Source organism: Cynocephalus volans, chromosome X, assembly GCF_027409185.1.
Source record: "Cynocephalus volans isolate mCynVol1 chromosome X, mCynVol1.pri, whole genome shotgun sequence".
Taxonomy (NCBI): Eukaryota; Metazoa; Chordata; class Mammalia; order Dermoptera; family Cynocephalidae; genus Cynocephalus; species Cynocephalus volans.
This window is the reverse complement of record NC_084478.1, coordinates 136,216,160-136,228,687: the sequence shown is the minus strand read 5'-3', so window position 1 is coordinate 136,228,687 and position 12,528 is coordinate 136,216,160. Positions and strand designations below refer to the sequence as shown.

The following is a 12,528-nucleotide window of genomic DNA, read 5'->3' as shown; positions in this document are numbered from 1 at the left end:
CTTAGTCTTAATCTACATTCTAGGGGTGGTCAGTTGCCCTTACTGGGAAATATATAGTCCGAAAGTGGTTTTCTAGTTCTTAAAAAATTCTAATCAAGAAGTTGGTTCTATAAGCACCTCAGAAGTTTATCTTCAATGAACACCAGAGGCTTTGTTAATTAACATTATATTTCTTATTGGTAAAATTAATAGTGTTGAACATATGTGGATTGGCTAGAAATATGGTAGAGGTGTTCCCAAACTAGCAGAAAGAACATATAAGAATCTAGTAAACTCTGTAGTATTACCCCTTAAAAATGGTACCCTGGGCTTAATTAGTAAATTATCCTGCGTGGGGATTCTCGGTTAGCTGAATCCTGCCACCAGAATGGTGCCCTAAGCAAGACTTTGTGAAAGGCAGCTGGACTTGACTGAGCCTACAAAACAGGTTATCCAATTCTTTTATGCCTGCTTACTATTATTTTAATGAGAAGCAAAATTTTGTCTGAGGCTCACTTTTATACATGACGGTGAGGTTATGGGGAGAAGACCCATAGCCCTCACTCTAGCTATGGCAGGCACTGATATCCAATAAAATGTACCCAATAATTGTCAATGACCAAGTTGACTTAGGTCAGTTTACAACTCCAGCCAACTAACTATACATCTCTACATTGGACCCTGCTCTAAAGTTGATGAACCGCTTTCTTGAGGTGTATGAAGAGTTCCTACCCTGGGTGACTGTTACAGATCCTTACTTGATCCAGTGGCCTCCCAGTTATGGGCCAGGGTTTTGTATGTTCTGGAACCTAAGCATTGCCCTCAAAGCAGGAAGTACGTCTTTTCATCTGCTGAGCACTTGTTAATAGCCCTGTGCCAGCGTTCTGCCCTTGCTGCAGGCCTCAGCATTGCCTCGAGGAAGGTTCGTCAGAGTTGAGCTGGCACTCATTCATGAAAGGCTACTGGATATACATTATATGTACGTAAGACCGCAAGTAATGTGCACAAAGGAGAGAAAGTCCTACCCCACTGAGATACCTTGATGGCATGCCAAGAGGAGAAAGTCAAAATAGGGTTTTTACTGAGAAGAGCTTTTCTCTCTGCTGTACTCAGTAGTTGTAACTACCAGAGATAGTAGATAGCAGAAGATAGCGCTTCCCGCAGTCAGTAACTTAGCTGCTAAAGGGAGGCGTAAAGTATAGAGTACACATCAGAAACTTGTCCCTTCCACCCCAATCACCCTAGGTCCTATTTCAGATGTTTTGTTTGTCCCACAGTTGTTTTTTTTTTTTAAAAAAAATGGATTTGAATGTCTTCAGGCAGGGGCATAGACTCTACAGATTGTCACAAGCCCCACCAATCCCTATTATAACATATCTGGTCCAATTCCCACATTTATGTGATCTGCCTGGCCCCTACAATCATTTGAGATTTCAACCCAAGTTGAAATTGAGTCAAGTTCTAGAGGCAGGAAGACCTCAGGTAGAATCCAGGCTCCACTACTTAACCAGTGATGTAAAGTTGAGCTAGTTGCTTGTACATTTTGAGCCACCTCTGATTCCTCTTTTATAAATTGGGGGTGAGAGTTCCTCCCTTTTGGCAGTGTTGTGATGATTCCATGAGATAAGGCATGAAAATGCTTAGTGTAGTGCCTTCCACGTGGTGTGGGTTCAATAAATGGCAGTTATTATTTCAGCTCTGGTTTTAAATTTGTTGATGGCAAGGATGGGGAGGAGGGCACAATAAATGCTATATGAACTGATTGCAATACATCTATTTTTAATAAATGGGTTGGCATTTGCCATGACATCCAGTTTATCGCATGGCTGAGGACCAATTATTAGCTAACAAGCAAAGAAAGACAGAAGTGTTGTCAAAACGAAAAGCATTCCCTTGTCTCTACTTAACATCTCAAAGAGCATTTTTGCTTTGTTTCCTTCAGAGACTGTGATTTGAGGCTAGTCTCTCCAAGTCTCGGATTTCTAGCCTGAGAGCCAAAGTTTCTAAGGTTTTTATGGGCCAACAGCACCTCACTTACACAGAGAAGTAACATATATGAAAGTGCCTGGCACAATACCTGGTGCTTAGTGGGTGCTCAGTAAATATTCAATCTGAATCTGCATATCTGTTTGCAGTACTAGGGCTTATTAAATTCATGATTCCCAAATTGAGTGTGCATTAGTATCACCCATAGAGCTTGTTAAAAAAGGCTCATCCTTGTATTTTCTGACTCAAAACATCTGGAGTGTGACCCAGGAATTCAGACTTACCAAGCGTCTCTGGTGATTCTGATGCAAGTGGCTCAATTCAAGAAACACTGTTTTAAACTAATCAGCAAGTAGCTTTGAAAATTGCAATGAGATGTAAGGATATTTGAAGATCTGTAACAGGTTCTGGTTGACTGTGGATGCTAGTGGCTTTTCTACCTTAAATTGACAAGGGTGTTCACTCACACAGAGGCCTATATTCACAACACACACCTACCCCTCTGTGGCTGGGTCCTGATTCCTCCCTTTCTCATTCATTGCTGGTAGCCTGACCCCTTTCTGAGCAGCTGCAAAGATGACGGCCCTGATTGCAATGAGCAATTGGCAAGGTAGATCAGCCAATCATGGATAATTGAGAGGGGACTATTTTTGATCACGGCAATTTTTAAAAGCTCTAAAAAATCCTCACCAATCCCCATCAAAAACTGGTTTTACTTCTGGAAATTTCCCACAGTAACTGTGGAAAGTCCTGAGGCTGAGATCCTCTACTGCAGCAAACAACCATGTGCAGAACATGTAGCAGGCTCACTACCATCAGAAGGGTGACTTGATAGGTCAAAGCCAACTAAAATAGTCAAAGACAACTAAAATCTTAGTGAATAAAGTACCAGAATTTATCTATGGAGAAGGTCAAATGTTAAAAAATAGGTGAAATGTATTTGAGGGACTTTTTCTCATCTTCATGGGCCTCTCCGTGTCCCCTGAATGCCCACAATCCATTTGGTGCCCCACTTCCTTGGGCAGGTGTCTTATTCTGGGTCACTTACCTGTCTTGGAAAGCCCTCTCTGAGGATCCTGCAAGGTATTAGGTGGCAATCTGAACAAAGAATTCTGACTGAAATATTTATGGCTGATAAGGATTTAACACATTCTCTTCCAGATAGCACACCTGCATTTTAGCACAGGCTTTCAGTGCAGTAAACAAATTAATGAATTTGTGAAATTTTAGACTAATGGCAGACTATTGGGGGGCAATACTTTGGGGGAACTGTGTGCCATTTTGCAGTCCTCAAATGACACTGGGTAAGCTTTTAATGACTTCCCTGGAGCAGTCCTCAGCTCAAATATATTAGAAAGTGACATTACTTCCCTTCCCTCCCAACAATGAGTGCCTGGCACAGCCTTCATAATGGAGTCAATTTTTCAGGCTCTTAGAGAACCAGATAGAATTCAGGTTGTATTGTACTTCTTGTTTCTCACTCTGCTTAAGGGAAGTCAGACAGCTGCCTTGACCCAGAGAAGCAAAGTGGAAAGGGAGTTGGAACTGCATGCCAACCTTAGCTCTCTTGGACAGGTTGTTTCTAAAAGGGGCACTTTGGGGTGTGTCAAGAAGCCAAGATACTGTCACCCTGGCTCATGAGCTACCTTCTCTCTTAACCTGTCTTCCAGTCCCCACTCCACATCCCTACAAAAAGCAACTCTATGTAAATGGTCTCATCAGACATCTAATCATGCCACCTACAGATCTGGCTGAAATGGACACAGTGCTGTTGGGAATATGATAGAGACATCCTTGAGTTAGAATGAGCCAAATGTGTCTCTTACTGAACCTTTGGAAGGCAAGGAGGTACAAACATGGTAAAAGCTTGTCTGGGAGATCCTTTTCCTTTAGCAATCACTGTCTCCCTGCTCTGGACTCTTCTTACTCAAAGTGTGGTTCAAGGATCAGCAGCATTGGTATCACCTGGGAGCTTCCTAAAACTGCAAATTCCTGGGGCCCATCACAGACACATTAAATCAGAATCTTCATTTTAACAAGATCCCTAGGTGATTGGTATGCACATGAAAGGTTGAGAAGTGCTGTTCCACACTGAATTGTGTCCCATAGGCTTGAGGGATCATTACCAACTGCGTTTCCTTTCCTCATTCTTACCCTTGCTCCCCTGCCCTCTCCAAATAAGAACAAATGATGATTGTGTTGAGGATAATTGTTTACGAAGCCAGTGATGGAGGGATGTAAATACTTACTTCTCTGACCAGTGCTCAAATGGAAATCCAGAAGAGTCTGCTCGTTATTTCCATTGGGAGAGAGTATATGCTTGAGACAAGGCAAGGGAGGAATGGAAGGAGTGAGGGGGAGACACTGCTCAGTGAGGTTTCCAAGTACTTTCAGAGCTACCACTTAGTAATGGTGAGAGGGATGTTGCCATGTAATTCCACATGCCATGCCAGGAAAAGGAAACATTCAGCCTGAGACCCAGCTTCTCAACCTCTTTCTCTTCTCCTATGACCTTCTTGCTGTGCCAGTGCATCTCCTGCCTCTTTCATAAAATGAATCTGCATGAACTTTGGAAGCTTCTTAAATCACCCCAAAGGCTTTAAGGTTCAGCATGGAGAAGTTGAACCTATCTATACCTTGGGAGTACTTGCAGGTAGCTTTTCACTTTGGCCTGTAAAGAAAGGTCTTCCATGACCAAAGCCAGCAGACCTTTGGTTTGGGTGGAGTGAACAGCCACTCAGAGCATCGTATCCAGAGACACCCCCACTTAATTATCTTTCCTTGAAATTGAGGCATCATGGTTCCCACAGTCCCCAGTTTTAAAGTAAATATTCCTCTCTTACGTATATTAACCCTTTATCTGCCACTTTCAGCTATATTCCTGCATTAGATAAAAAGTTGCAACCCCCAAAGCAAAGTGCAGGCCCTGAGGAGAATGGAACAAGAACAGGAATATTCTGATGGAGAAGGAAAATTAGGTCTGAAAAAGTGCAGGGTAGGAGATAGACCCTAGGTAAGTTTAGTGAGGTTAGGATACCACAGTCAGGGGTCAGCCAGTGAGTAGGCAGTTAGAGACCAGCAAAAGGACATGAGCTGGACAGGGGAGTTGAAAATAATGGCGGTAGAAGTATGAGAAAGACAAATTCTATCCACAATAACCTTTTGTGAAGAAATGACCCCTTTGGGGGCTACTGCCCCAGCTCATTCCACACACAGGCTGAGGCTATTTGTAGCTGTGTGTCAGGAGCCCAGACATTTCCTGAGTAACTCCCAGGAGGGAGGGAGTTCCTTTTGTGTCTGTACAACTCCCACACTACTGCTGAAGCATACCCATCGTCCCCACCTGGGGTTTTAATTGTACCCTCCTGTGGACATTTCATTTAGTTACACCAAAAGTATCATAACCAAAGTAATAAAGTAAAAACTTGACTTTTTAAAATGGAGCTGGTAAAGTATACAGATGATTTTTTTGACCTTCATAGAAAATAAAAAGTTTCATGAAAAGTCCTTCAAACATACTTGCAGTCCCAATGTAAGAAGTTTAAAAGTAAATCATCCAGATAAGTATGTTTATTTCTCTCCCCCAAAGTTGTGAATTCTATCTTCTAAAATTATGGCTCTCTCTTAAAATCCATGCTGTCTTTTAATCCTTAAACCAATTGTATAAAAATGACAAATCTCTTATCCACAGAGGAAGACAAATAATGACGCCTCAGCAGCTTCATTTAGTTTTCAATCTGTTAAAATGAAACCAGCCAATCACTTCTGACTATCCACAACAATGAAATTTAAAAATATATCAGGAGCCAAAAAACATACAATAAAAATCTCGACCAGCCCCAACTATTCTCATTCAATTTTAGGGACTAGGGAGGGAAGTACAGAATTAAGGAAATAACCTCTATAGGGGAATGTGATTGCATTTTTTAAAAAAAAGTTAAAACTGCAGAGAGGAAGAAAAACTATGGCCCATTTTGCAGTGGGCATAGATGGAGACCAAAATAATTATTTTTGCTCCTTCCCCTCAAACCCTTCCTGTTCCCCTACACCCCATTCAGTTGATGTGTAGAAAGCTGCTTTCTGGGGAGGCAATACACTTCGCAGGAAACTCACCTTTAGAGCCTGCTGATTACCATCTATTTTTATGGCCCAAATGAATAGCATCACCTTCCTCCCTCCTCCCCCTATAAAAAATAGATTTAAAAAACATTATAAACCTTGTGAGAAGGTGACTTAAATCTCTGGCACTACTAAGGCGACCTCTTCGTGCTTCAGTGGGCTAAGCCAGATGGCTGGAGGGGCTGAGAAGTGAGCTAAGCCAGTGAGCTTGCTGCAGACTGGCCAGCAGGCAGAGAGGGGGAGAGCAGCAGAGGCGCAAAGATGGGGGGGGAGGTGGAGCCAGAGCAGCTGACATTGGTTAGTATGTGAAGATCTGTTTGAGGGCAGGAGCTGTGATGCCGGGGGTCTTCACTCTGGTTCCCAAGCTTACATGGAAAGGATGAACACCAAAACAAAACTGAAACAAACAAAACAAAACCCAGCAAATTGCAGAGAATGGGATCAAGGGAGACATTTCCTTCCCAAAGGAATGTAAATGGTTAAATGGCTCCTGGCAATTAGAATAATTAGATAATTAGATTGTGACTATAGGCAAGAGACAGAAACCTGTCTCCGCACTTGGTACAGTTGGTAGCGAAATGCACTCAGTTGTAAAAGAAGCATGTTCTCAGGAAGTGTATTTCAAAGGGCTTAAAAAAATTAATGAAATAAAAATGTGCAGTTGATGGGTTAGGTTTAGCCAGCAAAAGGGATTTTGCCTGGGGCTCCATTAGAGCCTGCACTCCTAAGTCCCACTCTCAGTCCCACCATCACCACTGTACCTCCACCAATGGATTTTTACTTAAGCCAATGCATTTACAGCACAATTCCGTGGTGAATAACCTTTAAGGTTACATTTGCCTTTTCCCTGCTTCTTGCAAACAGTGCGTAATCCACGAGCACATTTGTTGGCTGTGAAGGTGTACAACAGCAATTTTTGCAATGACAGTGCGGAGAGGGAATATGAGATCTGTGTGCTAATGAGCTGACACTGCAGAGGCTGGGGCGGTGTAGTGTGGAGTGCACTACAAGTGCACAGCAGCAAGACACAGGAGGGACTTCACTGGAATCAGCGGTGTTTCCTGAAGAACCAGGAAAGCTACACAATGGGACCCAGTAGTTTTCTGGTATTTCTGCCCCTACCCAAGCCCTAGGACAATCAAATCTATTTTTTAAAGAACAGACATGTAACTTACATGTGTGTACATCTGTGTTCACACATACTGATCATGTATGTATGGGTGCTTGTGTGTGTGTGTGTGTGTGTGTGTGTGTGTGTGTGCGCGCATGAATTCATGCATCCTGAAGCCAGAATATTCATACCATTCTTCTTTCTGGGGTTATCTAGCTAAATCGAAAAGTAAGGCAACGTACTATTAATCCCTATGAAATGGGAACATGTGCTCCAAATCAGATGAGTCTCTTTGATAAACTTCAATTCACCTCTGAGCTGAGATCCCAAATGAACCACCTTTCAAAGCCAGGGAGGCTTTTATTAGTCTCCTAAGACATGGAATGAAGTTGGAGTCTGTCTTAAGCGAACCTCTTGGGGGTTGTGAAAAAGAATTGGTTGCTGGTGAAGAAGAGTCTTTAAAAAACTCATACCTGGGATTCACCGCAAGGAAATCTTCTGAATATATTGTGTGTATGTGTGTGGGGGGGGCGTGGGGCGCCTGAGGAGAGAGAGCAGAGACACAGAAGGAATTACTCTTTATTTATTCTTTGTGTATCTGTTTACCTGCTTACCTACGCCCTGGAAAGTGTCTGCCTGCCTCTGGATTGAGGGGGCAGGAAAGATCATGAGAAGCGATCAATTCTAGTCCTAGGGGAAGCTGAAACTGGGAATTCTGTATGGAAACAGGGGAAAGTTTCTTTAATTTTCGCCAGGCATTCCATATTGAAGCAGATAGGAGACGTGGGTGAGCAGATTGGGATTCATCTGGGGTTTTCTCGAGTTCTCCCTAGGTCTCCAGGGAGGGGCAGACCAGAAGATACAGGGGTTTTTCTCTCTGCACAATCAGGGCAGTCAATTGGAAGAGGAAACCTGAGGTCACCTGCCAGGCTCCAGTAGCGAACTAGAATTGTATACTCACATCTGACATATTTGCTCTCCGCGTCCACTAGAAGGACAATCAAGGCCAGGGGAAAAATAAGATACACGTCTAGGGCATCCCCGGCCCCTTGAAATCATGGGTTTCTGCATTCAGAGACTATGGTTGGACTAGTCATCTTTTTCATACTAAGCTACCAGGCAGCAGCTGCTGGGAGACAGCTTTGATATCTGGCCCCCATTCAATGATTGTGACATTCAGAGATGACTGTTTCGGGGACCAGAGAAGACGACAGTTTTCCTCTGTCTTCTGAGCTGTAAAGTCTGGGAGTGCAACAGGCAGCTGGGTACACATCATTGGTTTCTAGATATTTCTCCTGTGTGTCTGCGTGGCCATACTTATGTATTTGGCATAACTAAGGGCAAGGTCACCTTTTCATTTTTTTTCTTTGTTGCCCTGTGAGCCACACCTCTTCTCCCACACTCTCAAGCTCTCAGCCATAACCTAGCCTTGTAAGTGGAAGAGCTGTGGATTTAGGGTGAGGGATTTTGATCCATTTCTTTTCCTTTCCAATGGTTGTTCCTTTATTACCCTGAGAGGTAAGGCATTAAGGCAACTCAACGCCAATATGGATGACTTATTGCCTGTTCCCAAACCTGAGACTTTCACATGGCAAGGATCATTTCCTGATTGCTCCTTGAGTAGGGTTCTGATGGCCCTAGGCTGGCAGGTGTCAATCTGGTTTAACTATAAAAACAGCACTGGAAACCTTGGAAATCAATCATTCCTGAGAAGCCCAATAGCTGTCTTATCACAGTTCTCCCTCATCAGTGGAAAGACGCTGAAAGGAGTTGAAATAAGTATTATTCGTTATTAATTATAATAAACCTTGGTAATTTCATGTGTTTGGTTTTAAATTTGTTCTAATTGATATTTAGGAAGCTACATTTGGGATTCAGCCTTTTGACAAGATCACAGTACTTCGGGATTAATAGTCAGATGTGTGTTATAAATGCCGTGAAGATGGGCTGGGATTACCAAAATAAGATGCAAAGTATAGACAGACATTTTGTAACTTTCACACTTAGCTGGAATTAATAAATTCCTATTTTTGTCAATGTCGGAAAGCCAAAGAATGTCAATATGGAGTATCTCAGAACATGTTCATATAAGAATCTATACCTTCAGCTAAAATTTTCTGAGTTGTTAACTGTCACATTTTTTTTTTTGCAAATTACTTCGCCCCCGTCCTCTTAACTCAAGTATTCAAATCCAAGGAACCTGTGCCCTTGGGGACCCTTTCAACAGTTTTTTGAAAGTCACATATCCTTTGAGGCAGAAAAATTTGAAGAAAGTCATATACAAACTTTCACTCAACCAAACATAAATATCATTTCTCCCCTGACAGAAAAATGAAAAAAAAAAAAAATTCCAAACTACACCAGCCATAAAAGCAAAACATACTTTATGCCCTTATCAGCCTCATTGTTGTGAAAACTTTTAGTGAAATAAGTTTACATGAAGAATTCTCAGTCTTTCTCATGAAACATTCCATTCAAGTAAAACCTTATGTCCAACAGGCTGTTAGTTGTTTGGGTTCCTGTGGTTGTACTTTTCAAAATGTCCCCTTTCCTGAGAAACAATCGTGGGGTACAACTATGGATTTAGAAATAGCTTTGGGGCTGATAAAATTCCTCCCTTTTGATATTCAGTTTTCCTGCTTCAAGCCTCCTCTCTTCTTCCCTCCCCCTCCCCCACCTCTTGCTCTAAATTAAGAACTGTGTTGTCCTTAACAATCAGGGGGGTGAACAACACTAGAGGAGGCAGAACTAGCTTACCAAATATTTGCCTGAGCACTGTCTTCTCCCTTCCCTCAGTTTGCCAGGTGTTCATCACTTGCTATTAGTTTGTAGTCTAATCAGTTCCTATCAGAGCCCTTTCAGTAAGAAAGGTGATATTCTAGGACAGAAAGAGGCCAGGGAACCCAGCCTGATCTGTCCCTCAAGGTCACTTGTTGGCAGAATTTCTCATATTCGGTTCCTATATACTAGGCAATTGTCAAATTCAGCTCATTCCTACAGCCCAGGCACTAGCTTTCACAGACAAGTAATGTACATCCCGAATTGACTCAATCAAGAAGCTGCTTCTTTTAAAAATTCCATCCGAAGAAATTTCTCTGAACAACCATGCTATTTCTTTCTTTCTTTCTTTTCTTTCCCCCAGCAAAAAAGGATGTGGAGGAGGGAATGCTAGCTTAGCAAGGAGGAAAATGAAACTTTTGCATCAAACATTATTGAAGACAGAGTTTTGCCCACTGCCTTGAGTTTTGCCCACTGCCTTGAGTTTTGCCCATTGCCTTAAGCCCCTCAGCAGGATCCTCCGGAGTTGATTTATGCAGCATAAAACCAGGATTGATTTAGAGCCCCTAAAATATCTACTGAGGCAATCATCCCCCAGCACACACACAGACCCCAAGCACCAGAAGCAAAATGCAAATGAGGTTCCCAAGGTCCCAAAGGGAGGAAAAGCAGATCTACTTACAAGCATTAGTCACGGAAAAACTATTGGAGGAATCCAAGTGATCTACGTGGTAATTCAAATGGAAGGGCTTCTCGGTGGTGTTCTGGTTGGTGTTGTATAACTGCACGGCAAAGCGGAAAGCGCTGTGCTCCTGCACCGTGTTTCTCATAAAAAGTCCACCTATAAGCAAAGGGAACCGAGATTTGGCTTCTGTCCCCCCACCCCAGGACCGGTTAGAAATTGGGGAACACTACATATACCAATAACCTCTCATTAATACTGCGGTGCGTGATTGAGGATTTTCAACCTGTGTGTCTTTCAAGACTTGTGAACTCAGATTCCGGCCAAGAGAAACCTGGTTTCTCTAGACTAAAAAGAAGAGGTTGGAGAGAAGGAAAAAAAGGAAGAGGGGGCTGCTTTTGGGGTAGGACCACGGCACCGGCACCGAGAGTGGGACGTGGTTCTTTCTCAGGCGGCCGTCTTTTTTCCCACCCCCTCCCCCGCCCCCAGGCCGTCCCCACAGCTGGTTCGTCTTTTCCCGGGGTAAACGGAAAGACTGGGAAGAAAAACAATTTTATTCCGCCCGCCGCTCCGTCCTGTTCCCAACAGCCACCCTCGCCCGCCACGATACAGGGGGTTGGTTCAGTAATGGCAACAATTCTAACTTCTCGACCTGCAAATACAGACAGAAGCCGAGAGAACTCCCTCCCGGCGCCCAGGAGCCGGGTTCTAGACAGACACAGCGGCAATTCATGAATTCGTGTCCTGCGTGACTTCGCCGCTCGTCCGCTCAGCTCCTCGTCTTCCCCGCGTCTCCTACCTCATCCGCCGCCGACCCCGGCTGCTGCCTGGGTCTGGGGGATCCAAAGTGGGCTCCACCTCCCCCAGCACTAGCTTGTCTCCCGGGAGCAGGAGACGCGGGACCGGGCGCCCCGTGCCCGGGTGACTCGCCCTGACGCGGCCAGACAGGCGGCATCACCCTGGGACAACTTCCAGCAGCAGCACTCACGCCATGGTAAAGTCCAGAGCAGCGAGCTGTAAAGCCGCGACTCTTCCTCACCTAGCAGCATCCCAGCCTCCTGCTCGCCTGCCCTTCTCCTCTCAGCTCGGAAAACCGGCTGGCCACCCGCATAAGCCCCAGGAGACCCCTCTCTCGTCCCCGATGCTCCCCAGACCAGCCAGGTCGTTGGGGCTACTATCCCCGCGATCTCTGCCCTGTCCGGGTCCCCAATTCCCATCCCCAGGCCATGCAGGACAGGAACCCGCGGCCGCGGTAGCCCAGCTGGGTCAGTGGTCTCGGGTGCAGGAGAGTGTGGCCCGACCGGCTGGCTCGCTCGCGCTTACCTATGCTGATGGTGTTGGGGAATCCTCCGTGAGAATGACCCAAAAGCCCCAGGACTAAAAAGAAGACCGCCCGGAGCAGGCTTTGCCCCATTTTCTTCTGCCTGTCCATGCTACGCCTAAAACGAAGCTGACAAGAGCATGGGCGCAACTCGGGAGTCGTCAAAATAATAATAGAAAAAGAAAAAGAATTCGCCGGCTCTTACACCCCCTCCCCTCAACTTGCTCTCGCTCACTCTTCCTTTCCACCCCACACCAGTCCTCCTCCTCCACCTCCTCCTCCTCCTCTTCTTCTTCTCCTCTCTCTCCCTCTCTCTCTTCCTCTCTTGCTCCCTCTCTCTCCCTCTCGCTCCCAGGATCTCTCACACCCCCTCCCCGCCCCCCACCTCACTCCTGTCTTCACACCAATCTGGAAGGCGGGTTCACTGGCTGCAAGCTGGGTTCCCAAAGCGATTTCTCTTCCTATCAGAGAGAGAGACAGAGAGACAGAGAGACACAGAGAGACAGAAGCAAAACCTAAGACACAAAACAAAACAAAACACCAAAAAACAAA

General features: G+C 44.6%; 1 protein-coding gene across 4 annotated transcripts in view; it reads right to left on the bottom strand.

Annotated features, from left to right (window-relative positions):
- GRIA3 (glutamate ionotropic receptor AMPA type subunit 3) overlaps window positions 1-12,212 on the bottom strand; it is a 270,471-nt gene extending 258,259 nt beyond the window's left edge. For 2 of the 4 annotated variants that reach the window (XM_063083062.1, XM_063083065.1), the window contains exons 1-2: window positions 11,979-12,212; window positions 10,656-10,814 (exon numbers count right to left, since the gene is read on the bottom strand). In XM_063083062.1, coding sequence (XP_062939132.1) covers window positions 10,656-10,814; window positions 11,979-12,087 — 268 coding nt within the window. In that variant the 5' untranslated portion in view covers window positions 12,088-12,212. Of the gene's footprint in view, window positions 1-10,655; window positions 10,815-11,454; window positions 11,565-11,978 lie in introns of those variants that run through there. The other 2 variants (XM_063083063.1, XM_063083064.1) reach the window with 2 other exon arrangements.
- Window positions 12,213-12,528: the final 316 nt, after the last annotated feature.